The sequence below is a fragment of the Musca autumnalis genome, unplaced genomic scaffold, assembly GCF_047663935.1.
Source record: "Musca autumnalis isolate F117 unplaced genomic scaffold, ASM4766393v1 scaffold_3, whole genome shotgun sequence".
NCBI lineage: Eukaryota > Metazoa > Arthropoda > Insecta > Diptera > Muscidae > Musca > Musca autumnalis.
In genome coordinates this window covers 123,140,869-123,156,254 of record NW_027411866.1, presented here as the reverse complement: position 1 = coordinate 123,156,254, position 15,386 = coordinate 123,140,869, and the positions used below count along the sequence as shown (strand labels likewise).

The 15,386-nt window shown below is 36.0% G+C and overlaps 1 protein-coding gene across 1 annotated transcript; it reads left to right on the top strand.

Annotated features, from left to right (window-relative positions):
* Positions 1 to 1,355: 1,355 nt before the first annotated feature.
* On the top strand, positions 1,356 to 15,024 carry LOC141400035 (vitellogenin-1-like). The gene is made up of 3 exons (XM_073979440.1): positions 1,356 to 1,609; positions 14,012 to 14,268; positions 14,335 to 15,024. The coding sequence occupies exons 1-3, from the start codon at positions 1,366 to 1,368 to the stop codon at positions 15,007 to 15,009; spliced, it is 1,176 nt and encodes a 391-aa protein (XP_073835541.1). The 5' UTR covers positions 1,356 to 1,365; the 3' UTR covers positions 15,010 to 15,024.
* Positions 15,025 to 15,386: the final 362 nt, after the last annotated feature.

Sequence of the window (15,386 nt, the reverse complement as noted above, 5' to 3'; positions counted from 1 at the left end):
GTGAGTAAACATTGCAATTCCATATAAAAATATTTCATATTTTAGTTGAGAAAAATTTGATTTTTTCGAAATGGCGCAAATATGCGCAATTTTGTATGGTTGAGTCTGATATTTGAGACTCAAGCGCATAAAACATTAGAAGAAACTATGGTCGGGAAACGACGGGGAAATAGACTTTTTCACTATTGAAATTGTAGTAATCTTAAAAATTATCATAAAAAAATTTTATAAAGAGGATATGTATCACCATTATTAAATAGCAAAGATGTAAATTCAATCTGAAAATTTTAAATGCTAATCTTGTTCGGAGACTGTTCATAAACAATAAATCTTGGAAAATATAAATTTTCTCGAAAATAATGTCATTTTAATGTTCACCTAATCTCTTAGTTTTCGAAAATTTACTTTTTGTTCTCAGTATGACTGAGTTCAATCGACTGCTGCATTGGATTTGTTCAGCTTACAAAGTCGAAGATGGTTATAGTAAATGTAGAAAAGAGTCTGGTTGCCGTTTATCAACATTTTTTTTCATAAAAAATGATTTTCATATTCTGAGTTTTGAGCAACTTTAGGCCTATGTTTCCCCTCTGTGCTACGTGGAAAGGGTATAATAAGTTTGTTTTGGTAAAAATTCATGTAACACCGCGAAATATTCGTCGGAGACCCCCAATGTGGTATACCAATCTTCATATCTCGACGAGATAAAGCGATATTGAGATGTCTGTCCGTCCGTCTGTCCATTATAAATTGTAATCAAACTCCAGGCCGCAATTATGGACCGATCATCGCGGAATTTTGTATGGAGCTCGGGTTCAGATCATGGTGTACATGATAAGATAACAGAGTTACAGTCTAATGTACCTAGACCGTTGATTTTGTTTGTTTTCTGATTTTCCTCTTCTATGTGTAAACACCTTTCATTTAAAGTTAGTTAAGGCGCATCGTGTACAATAAGTTTATTTGTTCCATAAAAAATTTGATTTGTGGAAAGCTAATTCCCAGAGGTAGTGGTGTATTGTATCACATGGTCGGCCCCGTCCGACTATAGCCTTGGCTTAGTTGTTTTATTTATATATGAATTGCCCGCACTAATCCTCTATATTCAACCTTGATTTTGAACATATGTTCCAACAAATTTTTGCGTATAGGTTTAAAATCTAATTGTTTAATATTAGCAAACTTTCATTTATCTATGCACAAATATGTTGTGCGTTTTGTTTGTTTACTTGTGTCTACCGACACCTTTTTCAATTAAACAATTAAAATCAAACAAGATCTCTGCTTGCTTTACCGAATCATCATTATTTGCTTAGAATTTGCTATAAAAGTACAATTTATGTTATTCATTTAATTAGTTTTCCAACTATGGAGTTTCACGCTACAAAGAAGTTTATTATAACAATTCTGATTCTTAGCATTGTGGTTCGTGGTGGCTCAGGCTTCTCGGTAATGGGTTTGGATTTATTAAATTCTGCCACTAGTATTATATCTGGTGTTGGTGCAGAGCTATTACAGAATTTTCCAACAGTATCCCGATTGTTTTCAGCAACGAAACAAATGTTATTCGGTTTACCGGAGCAGGCTTTATTTAAAGTTCTAAATCAATTGTGTAAGTGTTTGAAGTGTAAATGAAATGTATGTTGGTGCAATTGTAAATGTATATTAGGGTTAGAACAAAAAATATATGCAAGTACAATGTGGGGAATATTGGCCTGATAATAACAACCCGTTTCTTTGGACGATTCGGTGAACAAGCGATTTCTGACGGCCTTTTGATATTTCTTTTTTCTTTCTTCCTTATAAAAAATTAGATTTTAATTTTTCGAACACACACAAAATTTAATTTATACTTACGAAGAATGGCTTTTCACTTAATATTTTAATGAGAAATGAGTAAGAATAACGTTAAGTTCGGCCGGGCCGAACTGAATAGAAGCAACTATTTTCCTTTCGTTTCTTGAAAGTACTAAGCTCTTCGGGAGGTACAGTTCAATGGAGGCAAAATGAAGACGTGGACATTTTCTTATAATTCTCTTCTGGAATATTTAATATCCCAATGGAAGACTAAATACCAAATTTCAGCCATTTCAGTTGGACATTGAGGCCACAAGCTTGAAAGTGCCGAATATCGGAAGGTACCGTTATATGGGGCCTACATGAAGGCGTGGACCTATACCGACAAATTTCAGGTGTAAAGTTGTATACCTCCAACGAATACCTAATTTGAAAAATTTCGGAGTAATTTTGAGGCTACAAAATACCGAAAATCGGGAGGTGCCGTTCTATGGGGGCTATTTGAAGGCGTGGAACTATACCGATACATTTCAGGTGTATAGTTTTATACCTCCAACGAAGATTAAAAATACAATTTCCGAAATCTGGAGATACCGTTCTATGGGGGCTACATGAAGACGTAGAATTATACCGACAAATTTCAGTTGTAAAGTTATATACCTCCAACGAAGAAAAAATACCATATTTCAGAAATTTCGATGTAATTTTGAGGCCCCAACCTTCTAAATACCGAAAATCGGGAGGTACCGTTCTATGGGTGTTATATATATGAAGGCGTGGACCTATACCGATAAATGTCAGGTGTAAGTTTTATACCTCTAACGAAGACTAAAAGAAAATTTCAGAAAGTTGGTGGGCCACAACCTTCTAAATACCGAAAATCGGGAGGTACCGTTCTATGGGGGCTATATGAAGGCTTCGACCTATACAGACAAATTTCAGGTCTAAAGTTGTATACCTCAAACGAAGACTAAGTACCAAATTTCAGAAATTTTGATGTAATTTTGAGGCCCCAACCTTTAAAATACCGAAAATCGGGAGGTACCTCTGTATGGGGCTATATGAAGGCGTTAACCTATACCGAAAATTTTCAGATTTAAAGTTTTGTGCCCCATCGTTATATCGACTTAGAATTTCATGTTGATCAAGAATATATATAAAGTATATATATTTATATATAGGGTCTCCGCCGAATATTTTGATGTGTTACAAACGGAATGTCAAATTTAATTATACCCTCCATATCATGGTGAAGGGTATACAAATATATAAGAAACGTATCTGTCTTTTTTAAAAACTAAAAATCTAAATCCGCAATGAAGCTTGAATGCAGTCAGTTCCGAATTTTTCTTCATGATAGCGTCCCATATTTTTAATATTCTTCCCGGCTTACACAACTTTGTACTGATATTATTGATATTTAAAAAAAAAAACTGTAAAAAAGTTATAACCCTAATGTGCATATATACATACCTATTTGAAATAACTGTTTTTATATGACCTTAACACCTTTAAATTAAGCAAACATAATGACAGAAAGTTTTTAAATATTTATCTTGAAATGTGTGCAAATATTAAACACTGTGTTACGAATAATTTGTATGTATTCTAAATATTTTAAGGAATTCGGTTCAATTTATAGAAAAGTTGAGAAAGTATTTCATAGTACAGAATCTTAGGAAGATATTTGCCAAAAAAGTTAGTTTAAACAAATTATAACAACCTATTTTGACGCCAGAGAAACAGCGGCCAAAAAAACTCCATGTGCAAATATCAACAAAGTATGTTGGTCACTCAATCATAATAATTGGGTAAAAATTGGGTCATGGTTATACAACGTACATCCCCAATTCGAACTATTTTGCGGATTTACATTAACTTTTTCAAAAGATTGTCCTATAATTTGAGTTCTGGCCCCTCAACAATTTGGGCGCCAAACAAGCTACACTTTGCATTACCAGTAAGCTGAAAAATACTGGGTTATTTCGTAACGTTCAGATCGTATGTTTCTGACTACAATGATCACCGTCGACAAACAATTTTTTTGTTAGCAAAATTACGAAGACTTGGTGTAAGCGTTTAAACAATCCTTAATGTTGGTACGCGTGGCACAGTGCGTAGTGTGTTTGACTACAAATCCGAAGTTCGCAATTCGAAGATAGCATGGGCAATAAATATCTTCAAGCCCTTTTAATCACGAGGTCCGGACGATATCTTTCCTGCAATGCTACAAAATACACTGATGTTTCTTCTACACTGATCACTCAACTCAATCAAATCTGCGGCGGTCTGGATTGCAGGAAATCTTAGGAGGAGCCAAAATCAATCGTTTCGATGTGTAGGGTCCCTGGACATTGCAACATCGAAGAAATTAAACAGCGGATGAACAGGCGCGTTGCGGATCTGAGTCAACCGATACTGAAATCGACAACTCAATAAAGCCACCTTTGTGCCATTTCATGCGGCAGTTAGAACAAATATGTATATCAGGACAGAGCTGGTCAGATTTGGCACATCGAACACGGTTGTAAGGTAATCTAGCCCACCATCTCCGAGAGAAGGACTACATCTCTGCTCTCCTTGAAGAAATCAGACCTGACCTGCAAATGGGAAAAATATGATACTGTTGACGGCTGCAGGTTGTGCGAGGATTAGGAAGAATCTGAGACAACTGAACACCTATTATATCGCTGCTCAATGCTCATGCATATGGAATTTAATACTAAACACATTAAAACTAAGGAAGCCAAAAAAAAATGTTCAAAATATTGGAATGCCTGGGCTTGGCGTGCACCTAAAGACGACCTTTTTCGAAATTTTGGAAAATACGTAATTTTTGCAAATTTCGGGAGAAAGAAATAGCTGTTTCTCGGAAACTGTAACAGATATGGTGTTCATTGTTTTTTGTTGGGTAGGTAGAATTGTTGTCTTTAAGAACCGTTTCAATAAATTACCATAGCGTTTCAGCCCACATATATTTTTGTACTCGTCACGTTCCGTCCGCTTAACGCTTTTTAAAATTTTTTGAAATTACATGGTATGCTTTTTCCATACCGTTTCCCATATAAATTATAGCTTTTTTACACAAATGATTTTTATACCCTATACCACAATGTGGAAAAGGGTATTATAAGTTTGGTTTGATAAAAATTCATGTAACACCGCGAAATATTCGTCGGAGACCCCCAATGTGGTATACCAATCTTCATATCTCGACGAGATAAAGCGATTTTGAGATGTGTGTCCGTCCGTCCGTCCGTCTGTCCATTATAAATTGTAAACACGCTCCAGACCGCAATTATGGACCGATCGTCACGAAATTTTGTATGGAGGTCGGGTTCAGATCAGAATAGATCCCTATTCTTATTGGTGATGATCGTGAAATATTTAGCGGGTGAAATGGACCAAAAACAAAATATTTATCCAATTTTCTAGCGGCTCTGTAGGTCTCAATAATAGTCCGATCAACGCGTAATTTTAAATAAGGTAAGAGTATATCACAAAGGAGATGCTTACAATTTGAGATGGCGATCGGATAATATTTAGAGGGCTAAATGGACCAAAACTTTTGTGTGAAAATGGTGAAAATTTTTAATATACAGCTTATATCTTAATTCCTGGAAGTGACATTCCGGACAAGTGAGTTATACTTGAAAGTGGAACGCTTGACCTTTCAATTGATGCCAATTACGTTGGTGTGCATGGTCAGATAACAGAGTTACAGCCCAATATATTCCGTTATTTGTTTGTAGTGTAACAATAAACTCGCTACAAGTCGCAATTATACATCAATAGTCACGAAATTTTGCACCGGGTAAGAGTATAGGTCGAAGAAGATGCCTACAACTTTGAATGATGATCTGATATTCTTTAGCGGGTGAAATGGACCATTACTTTTGTATGAAAAATATAACAATTTTATTTTTGGTCGATATTTTAATTCCTTGAGGACATATATATTTCGCAAAGTAGCCTACATATGGAAAAAAGCTACTGACCTTTCCTCTGATGCAAATTGCAATAAAGTGTTTGCTAGATAACGGGCCTACTGCCTAATATATAATGGGTTCTGTGTAGAGAACCACATTTTTATCCCATGCTACATATTGTCTCTCCAAAAGTTTATGTAACACCAATATTCGTCCTAGACAAATTATTTGGTATGCCAAAATTCATTTCTGGACGAGATAAAGCGATTTAGCGATGTGTGTCCGTCCATTAAGAATTGTAAACAAGCTTAAGGCCGCAATTATGGACCGATTTTTACGAATTTTTTAAGGAGATTGTGTTCGGGCCAGGATAGATATTATTAGTTTTTGTTGATGATCGTGAAATGTTCAGGGAGTGAAATGGACCAAAAACAAAATTTTAACCAATTTTGTAGCGGTTCTGTAGGTCAAAATAATAACCCGCAAAATTTTAAACAAAGTTTGAGTTTATGATAAAGAAGAAACGTAAAAACCAACGTGAAGATCCGATAATACTTAGCGGGTTAAATGGACTGAAACTTTTGTGTGAAATTGGTAGAAATTTCAATAACGTAGCGGTTAAACAACGGAAGTAGTAGTACTACATAAGTGGGTTTCATTACATTTTAGTTTGTGTGAACTAAATTTTCCTTTCCTGCTACAAACATGTCTTTGTCATGCTAGATAACTTTTTGGTTTTGGTCATAAGTATTATAAATTACATCTCTGATATTTGATAATTAAATTTTCACAATCATTGAAAAGAAGTTCCGTGGAGAGCTACTGTCCAGGGATAGTGGTATAGGGTATCCCATGGTCGGCTCCGTCCGACTATAGACTTTTCTTACTTGTTTTAATATGAGTTTTTATAAGAGTTAAAATAATTTTATGAAAACCCAAGTAGAATTTTTTTTTAATTTTGGAAAAAATTAAATTTTTTGAAAAAAAAAATTTGAAAAAAATTTTGGTTAAAATAACACGCTCACATCTTCGGAAATGTTCTTTCCCCAATTCGAGAGTGATTTAAACATTGCCCAGCTTTTACTCGATCATGTACCAATGTTGCATTGCTTCATATAGAGGGTATAATCAAATTTGTCATTCTGTTTGTAACACCTTAAAATATTCTTCGAAGAACCCCACACAGTATTTATATTCTTGATCAGCATAAAATTCTAGGTCGATATAACCATGTCCGTCTGTCCTTCCTTCCCTAAATAGAACTTTATAATTTGGTACATACGTTTTTACTACTCCTAAGATGTTTGATAATGAAAATGGGTCACATCGGTCCATGTTTTTATATAGCCCCCATAGAACGGTACATCTCGATTTTGGGTATATTGTAGGTTTTAGCTACGTTATCTTATAGAAATGGCTGACATTTGGCTGTAATTCTTCTTTGGAGCCCCCTAGTATAGGTCCACCATTTGACATATCGTCCATACAAAGGTACCTACCGACTTTCGGTATGTTGAAGATTTTAGCCACATTATATCACCAATAATTTGTGGGTATAGAACCTCGTTTTCATGTATTCGCTATGAAAAGGTTGAAATTTTGTATATAGTATTCGTTGTGGGTATGAAACATGGCTACAGATAATTGTGGACATAGATGAACGTTTTAATACAACTCCCGTAGAAGAGGCGTTGCTGGTTCTCAGATTGGAGGGTAGGTACTAAGACACCGCTCGATGTGAAGTCTTTTAAAGTATTAGTCTACTGTAGTGGTATTTCGAATTCTCAATGGGTAGAAAAGCTCAAAGAAGAAAATTACCAATATGGGTTCATATTTTGGCATATGTTCAATATGAAGGTAACTCTCTCCATCGCACAGTGCGAAATATGGGAACTTTAGTGGAACTTTATTTACTCAAAGCTTAAAGTACATAGAACTAACGATATTCTTGTTGGAATCCATTGCTAGGTATCCCACGACAAATGTCTCATATTCAGTTTTGTGATTTACCAAGCGAAACAACTAGAAATGCAAAATTGCCTCAAGCTTTGCTTAAGAAATATATTGATAGAAACAAATGGTAAGTTAATTGACTATATTTTTGTCGGTGTTATAATTCTTGACAATTTTTTAATTATTTGGCGTTTATAGAGTTGTTGTGTCTAATTTAGGTTGGTTGCTATTCGTTCCCCAAAATTTTGCTTTTTTAAAAGCCTTTTAAATTTTTTATAAGTTTTGGAGGTTTTTTAATGTGTTGTGGTGATAATAAATCGCACATTTTCTGAGAGGTAGGATAGTTTTCTTTGGGTAAACCTAAAATTAGCTGCAGGTTTCCGCAGGTTTGAGAGATGTGCAACTTTTTCGGAATGTCGTTTGAATATTCATATATCTATATTTTTGAAAATTTGATAGAAGTTCCCGCATTAGACGTCATTGTTGGTTTCGGGTATGCCAAAATGGCTTCAAACACTAAAAAATTTTGCTTTTTATAGTTTGAAGGTTATTCCTGCTAATTTCATTCACGTTATAAAAAAATGGTCAAATTTGAGCAGTTTTCGCAGGACATCGTAAAGTACATAAAACAAATCATAGTTACACCAGATGCTTTTAGGCGATAGCCTCATTTGTAGAGCCGCGTAATAAGATGAACATATCCTCAATCGAAAAGTTCAATTTGTAATCCAATGATACTATAAAAAAAAAATCTCATATTTTTTTTTATTTTTATGCCCTCAGCATTTATTCCAACGAGGGTATATACACTTTCAAACGGGTAAAATGTGCCTCAACGAAATAATGGTTTTAGACCCCAAGTATGTTTGGACGAAATGTGTTTCAGACAATTTGGTGTCGATTGAGCAATGTCCGTCCGTCTGTCTGGCTGGCTGGAGCGCACTATAACTCTCGAACGGATAAACCGATTCGGTTCAAATTTTGGCTTTCCTAATATTTTACCCAAACTGAGTTTAAGTTCGAAGATGGGCTATATCGGTCCACTCCTTCCGGTACCTCCCCCACAAAAGTTTGAAAATGTTCGGAAGATTTTTACGTACGATAACTCTTGAAGGAAGTAACCGATTTGGTCCATACTTTGCAAATCGTGAAATGTCTACCAGACTTAGATGAGGTTCCATTATGGACTCAATCGGTCCACTCCTTCGGGTACCTCCTACACAAAATTTCGGATAAGTTCAGTTTAGGACCTGCTCTCGAATCGCTTTGATTTTTGTTTTAGCAATTTGTATTTACTGTCCCCATTCGACGGTACAAGGGGCAAGTCCATACTTCCTCAGAAAATAGCCTGAAAGTTGCACAAAACCCCTATGACACATTGTGAGGTTGTTGGAGCGCAAGATAACTCTCGAACGAATCTGCCGATTGGGTCCAAAATATTGCCTTATTAATATTTTGTCCAAACATAGTTTAAGTTCGAAGATAAACCATATCGGTCCACTCCTTCAGGTACCTCCAACACAAAATTTCAAAAATGTTCGGAAAAATTGTTCGTACGGTAATTTTTGAAGGGAGTGGCCGAATTGGTCCATACTTTTTATATCTACCAGATATAGATCAGGTTCACATATGGACTATATTTGTCCACGTCATCCAGTACCTCTTAAACAAAATTTCGGATAAGTTCGCTTTAAGACCTGCTCTCAAATCACTTTGATTTTTGTTGAAGCAACTTGCATTCGCCGCCTTAATTACGATGGTAAAAGTTTTTTTCAGGGGCAAATCCACACCTCTTGAGCAAACAGCCCGAAGGGTGTAAAACCCCATATGGCACCATATGTACTGGCTGGAGATCCACTTCCATAATGGTCCATGTCGATCCATTCCTTTAAGTATTTCCTCCGCCAAACTTTTGCTCTTTAATCCTAATCAACATTTTTGCCGGTTCATACGCCCAAAATTTTTAAAACTTTCTAAATACATACGTTTTTTTTGGAAAATATTGTTTCAATATACACAGATTGAGGGTATATCTCTGTCGGCCAAGCCGACTGATACTTTTTTACTGAGGCGTATGGTAACCCTCTGCCTCTCAACATCCTCTCTCACCGACAATCTGACAATTGCCGCAGAGGAAAATTGTCGAATGTAAATATGGACTAAGTTCGGGGGAAGGGCAATTCGGGCCAAATCAAGGATCTATGCTGTAAATTGTTTCATTAGAACATTTTCTATTCAAAGAATACAAATTTTCAAGTAAACTAAACTCCGTTGGCAATAATTACGTAACACCATCAAAATATCTCAAATGGGGGACCCCTCATATTGGAGCTATAGCAAAACGAGAACCAACGTTGCTAATATTTCGCAAAGCGCTTTTCTACCTGCGAAGAACACAAAAATGCCAAAATACAATCAAACAGGTTGGTAAATGTGCTTGGGACCTTTAAAATATGGAAATAGGAAAATTGGTTAAAAAAATGAACCGCATACGTAAAAACGGTCGTCACTGTTACATGAGCGCACCGCGGGTCTTTCTGGCCCATATTTAGCACCATGATACCCACTTATATAAGAAACATTTTTGCAATAACCGCTATAAACTGCAAATTTAGAGCAAAAGAACATTAGCTACAAAACAACATTAGTTAGCGGAAAACCTCCTGAAGCCAAGACCATCCACCCACGAAGCACCCTTACTTAGATGAACCCCTTCTCTCAGAAAGGGTCTATAGAAACACCCCTTCTTTCAGAAAGGGTCTATAAAAGCACCCTTTCTTTGGGAAAGGGTCTATAGGAGCACTCTTTTTCGGAAAGGGTCTATAGAAACACTCTTTCTTTGTTCATGTTCTTTATCAACCGGGATGAATTTGGAGACGAGATGTTTAAACTACAGTTGATAACTAATCCACATCCAATCTCATGCCATGGTTCATGGCAGCAATAATACAGTGCTGCAGTGTGACGTCTTTTCCATTTTATGACACTTCCTGTAGTCTGGCCATGTAAGCTGAAGACCCGCAGATCATGTTTCTTAAAACTTTTGCGGAGGCCGTCAACATTAGGCGGCTTAAGCTTCTTTTACTAACACTGAGTGTAATTTTTTGAATCACGTTTTATTAACCATATTCTGACACCGCAGCGTTTCGCCGGTTTTCCCTATCTATTTGAGGCTTTGATGTCAAAAGGGATCATTTTGTTAGGATCATATCTTTCCAGCAGTTAAGAAATTTGATTTACTCTCAGAGGCAAAGTTGTAGCACTTCTCAAAAAGAACCAAAACTGTGAACACATAAACTATCAAACTTCATCTTTTAGGTCATAATCGTCAAGATGTAATTTCTTTTTACATCTTTTCTCGGATTTTGGTCTACAGATATCAAACCGATAAAATTTGAAGCAAACATGTACTTTAGATCTCAATAAACATATTTTTAGAACTTACGAACTCTGTATAAACGGTTCTTAAGTTCAAAATAGCAAAGCAAATTGGATGTTTATCCTGTTTTCTCTGTAGCCCAGTCAAAATAGACATTTGAAATAGCAAAAATTCTCACAAAGCGGAATTTTAGTGGAGAGATAGGGTTTGTCATTAGAAGCAACGCCCTAAAAGTCCCCATCAATCCCAAAAAAATTTATTCGGGTCAAAGGTAAAATTTTAAGGGTTTTTTAGATTTTCGAATTTGTTTTTTGAAAACGGTTGATCTAATCAAAAAGTGACTAAAGAAAATATTGTAGACAGATTTAAAAACCGGGTTAGACCCGGTTTTACTGAATCAATTACTGCAAAGTGGATATCGTTTGAAAGCTTATGAAAATACCTAACACGTAGTTTGGTTATTTTAACCGGTTAGCCTCATAATGTACTTACTTGTCTAATTTTTAATTTGACCTCGCTATATCTCGAAAATGGTAAGTCTTTTTTAAAAATCATAAATATCATTCTTGTAGATAATTGTTAAATCTACAACTTTTATTTTAGCCGGCTTTTGCTAAGTCTTACTGTTTTCGAGAAAAAAACTGAATAATTCCTCTAAAAGTGAACTTTGACCCCGAATAACTTGTTTTGCACACATGGGATCGATGGGGACTTTTAGAACGTTGCTTCTAATGGTAACAACTAGCTCTCCACCAAAATTCAGCTTTGTGAGAGTTTTTGCTATTTCCCCCTTATACGCATGTCTATTTTGACCGGGCTATCTGGTTCTGGTCCGCATCTACTAAACCGTTCAATACGCAAGAAAACAATCAACTACAATAATGTAGCAAAGATATTAGTAAACAACTTTCTGAAACAGACGATCTGTCTGCGAAAGGTTCTTAAAGGTCAAAATAGCAAAACACTTTAGAAAATATTCGATTTTTATACTTTTTTCTCTGATTCTGGTCCATAGATACCAAACCTCCCAATATTAAAGAATACAGTCAACTACAGAAAGTTGTTTACTGATATCTTTGCTACATTATTGTAGTTGAATGTTTTCTTGCATATTGAACGGTTTAGTATCTGTGGACCAGAACCAGAGAAAACAGGATAAAAATCCCATTTCCTTTGCTATTTTGACCTTTAAGAACCGTTTATACAGAGTTTGTATGTTTTAAAAATATGTTTATTGAGGTCTAAAGTACATTTTTGTTTTTGGTAGTTTGCTTCAAATTAGATCGGTTTCACATTTGTAGACCAAAACCCGAGAAAAAATTTAAAAAGAATTTACATCTTGACGATTATGACCTAGAAGATTAAGTTTGATGGAGTTTATGTGTTCATAGTTTTGGTTCTTATTGAGATTAATTCAAATTGCCTCTGAGATTAATTCAAATTTTCTAACGGTTTGGAAGATATAATCCTGAAAAAATTAACCCTTTTTGACTTCAAAGCCGCAAACTTTTGGAGGCCTATAACCGCGAAAGTTGATGAGATAGGAAAAACGGCGAGACACGTGTCTTCTCTTTTTTGCGGTGTCAGAATATGGTTGCATACTGTTATTGTACCCTCCACCATAATATGGAGGGTATAATAAAATTTGTCATTCCGTTTTTAACACCTTAAAATATTCGTCGGAGCATAAAATTCTAGGACGATATAACCATGTCCGCCTGTTCCTTCGACTCTCCCTCCGTCTAGTGAAATCAAGATACAGCTGGCATTTTATAAGATAGAGCTTTATAATTTGGTACAGAAGTTTCTATTACTCCTAGGTTGTTTGGTATTGCAAGTGGGCTATATCGGTCCACGTTTTGATATAGCCCCTATAGAACGGCACATACCAATTTTCGGTGTTTTGAAGTTTTTAGCCCATTATAACACCGAAATGGCTGAAATTTGATACTTAATCTTTGTTGGGGGTACAAAACTTTCCCCCAGATATTTGTTGGTATAGGTGCACGCCTTCACATAGCCCCCATAGAACGGTGCCTCCCGATTTTCGGTATTTTGAAGGTTGTGGCTTCATTGTAGCACCGAAATGGCTGAAATTTGCTACTTAATCTTCGTTGGGGTACAAAACTTTCCCCCAGAGATTTGTCGGTACTGGTGCACTATTTTCGGTATTTTGAAGGTTGTGGCCACAATAATCCTGAAGTTAGGTATTTAGTCTTTGTTGGAGGGGCCCTCATAGAACGGTACCTCCCGATTTTCGTAATTCTGAAGGTTGTGACGTCAATATCCCACAGAAAGACTGAAATTTGTTTTTTAGTCTTCCATGTGGTTATAAAATATTCCAGAAGAGTATTATCAGTGTAGGTCCGCGGGTTTCTAAATATCCCATAGAAGCGTACTTCGTGATTTTCGGTATTATGAAGGTTGTACAGAAATGTTGGAAATTTAGTATTTAGTCTTCTTTGATTCTAAAAACTTTGCGGCAGAAATTTTTAGATAGAGATCGACGTTTTAATAAAGCCCCCATGGACCGGTACCTTCTGAATTTCGGTATTTTGAATGCTAGCCACATTGTTTTACTGAACTTGCTGAAATTTGGTATTTAGTCTTCTTCATAAAAGAAAGGAAACTAATTGTTCCATTTTATTTCAATACAAGTCGTGGAGGAGGGTATAACATGTTCGGCCGAACTTAATGCCGTTCTTACTTGTTTTTCCCATAGAAGTGAGTTTTGGTGGAAAGCCAACCTACTATCCCATTGCCCAAACATGTGAATTTTGAAGTTCTGATAAATGAACGTGGTGTTTGATATTTAGGGAGGGCAAAAGACTGACACTGTAAACCCAGGGATCATACCACACAGAAAATTTACTCTGAAACTCAGATTCGATAAGTTGTGAGCAACTGCTTCTTAAATTCGCATATAGTCAATTATTGCTATTATTTATTCTTTCAGGTTCACTTTATGTGGCTTCGGATAATATCGATCCTCGAATAACGCCCAAACTCAATGAAATGCACCTACAACTTAGAACGCCATGTTCAAACATCAGTGTTCCCCTGAATGAAACACAAAAACTACTTGACTATCCGGAATTTGATGCCACCAAAAGAGTAGTTATTTTTATAACAGGCTGGATGTCTGGAATTGATGCAGACTACATAGAAGATATTGCCAGGGCATTTCACTGCAGAGGCAATTACAACTTTTTGGTGAGTTGGACATAAGCTTCAATTAATTTAATTATTTGTATTAAAAATTGTTCTCAATTACTTAAGGCTCTCAACGCTTCAAATTTTGTCCAAACATTGTACACTTGGTCGGCCTTTAATACTGACGCTGTGGGCACTTATGTGGGTAAAGGTATTGCAAAATTAGCCAAACAAATTCCAGCGAAAAAAATACATTTGATTGGGCACAGTTTGGGTGCACATATTGCCGGCAAAGCAGGTCGCCACTTTAGAAAACTCACTGGACAAACTTTGGCACGTATAACTGGTTTAGATCCCGCCAATCCTTGCTTTAATGAAGGTGAAGCTCTATCGGGCTTACATCGTGGTGATGCCGTTTTTGTTGATGTTATACACTCGAATCCTGGTGTTTTGGGGAAAGCCCAACCCTTGGGCGATGTTGATTTTTATCCTGAAGGTTTAGCACCCATAAAGCCGGGTTGTGTCATATTCAGTTGTTCACACAGTCGTGCCTATGAGTATTTCATTGAAACAGTTTTTCCTGGAAATGAAAATAATTTTCTTGCAAAACGTTGTAATTCATTGACTAGCTATAATGCGGGTCAGTGTGATGGTTTGGAATATCCAATGGGTATTGCAACACCCAGCTACATAAAAGGAGATTACTTTTTGTCGGTTAATGCAAAAGATCCTTTTGGTAAGAACGCCTCACGATTGGCGGCGGATATGAGCCAATATTTGTGTGGTCGTTGTAGTAATTAGTTGATGTTATTATTATATATATTTTTAAGGAATTTTAATAAATATTTAATGCTTATATTAAAAAAGTAGTTTTATTATTGAAAGATTTTCCTATTGAAAATATATGACCGAAAAAAAATATGTCATCAATTTTACGAAATTTTTGAAAATTTTGTGTGTAAGGTACCTGAAGGAGTAGACCGATATAGTGCATATTCGAACCTGAAATGAATAATATGTGGAATAATAATGTGGGGGAGGTACGAGCGCCCAGCTCTGGCCATAACATTGTTCTAGGTGATTTTAATGCTAGTATTGGGAGGGAAATTATCTTTGGTCCCACGGTCAGTCTTCATAAAGTAAGATCTGGAATGAGGCTGATCGATTTTACAGCGACT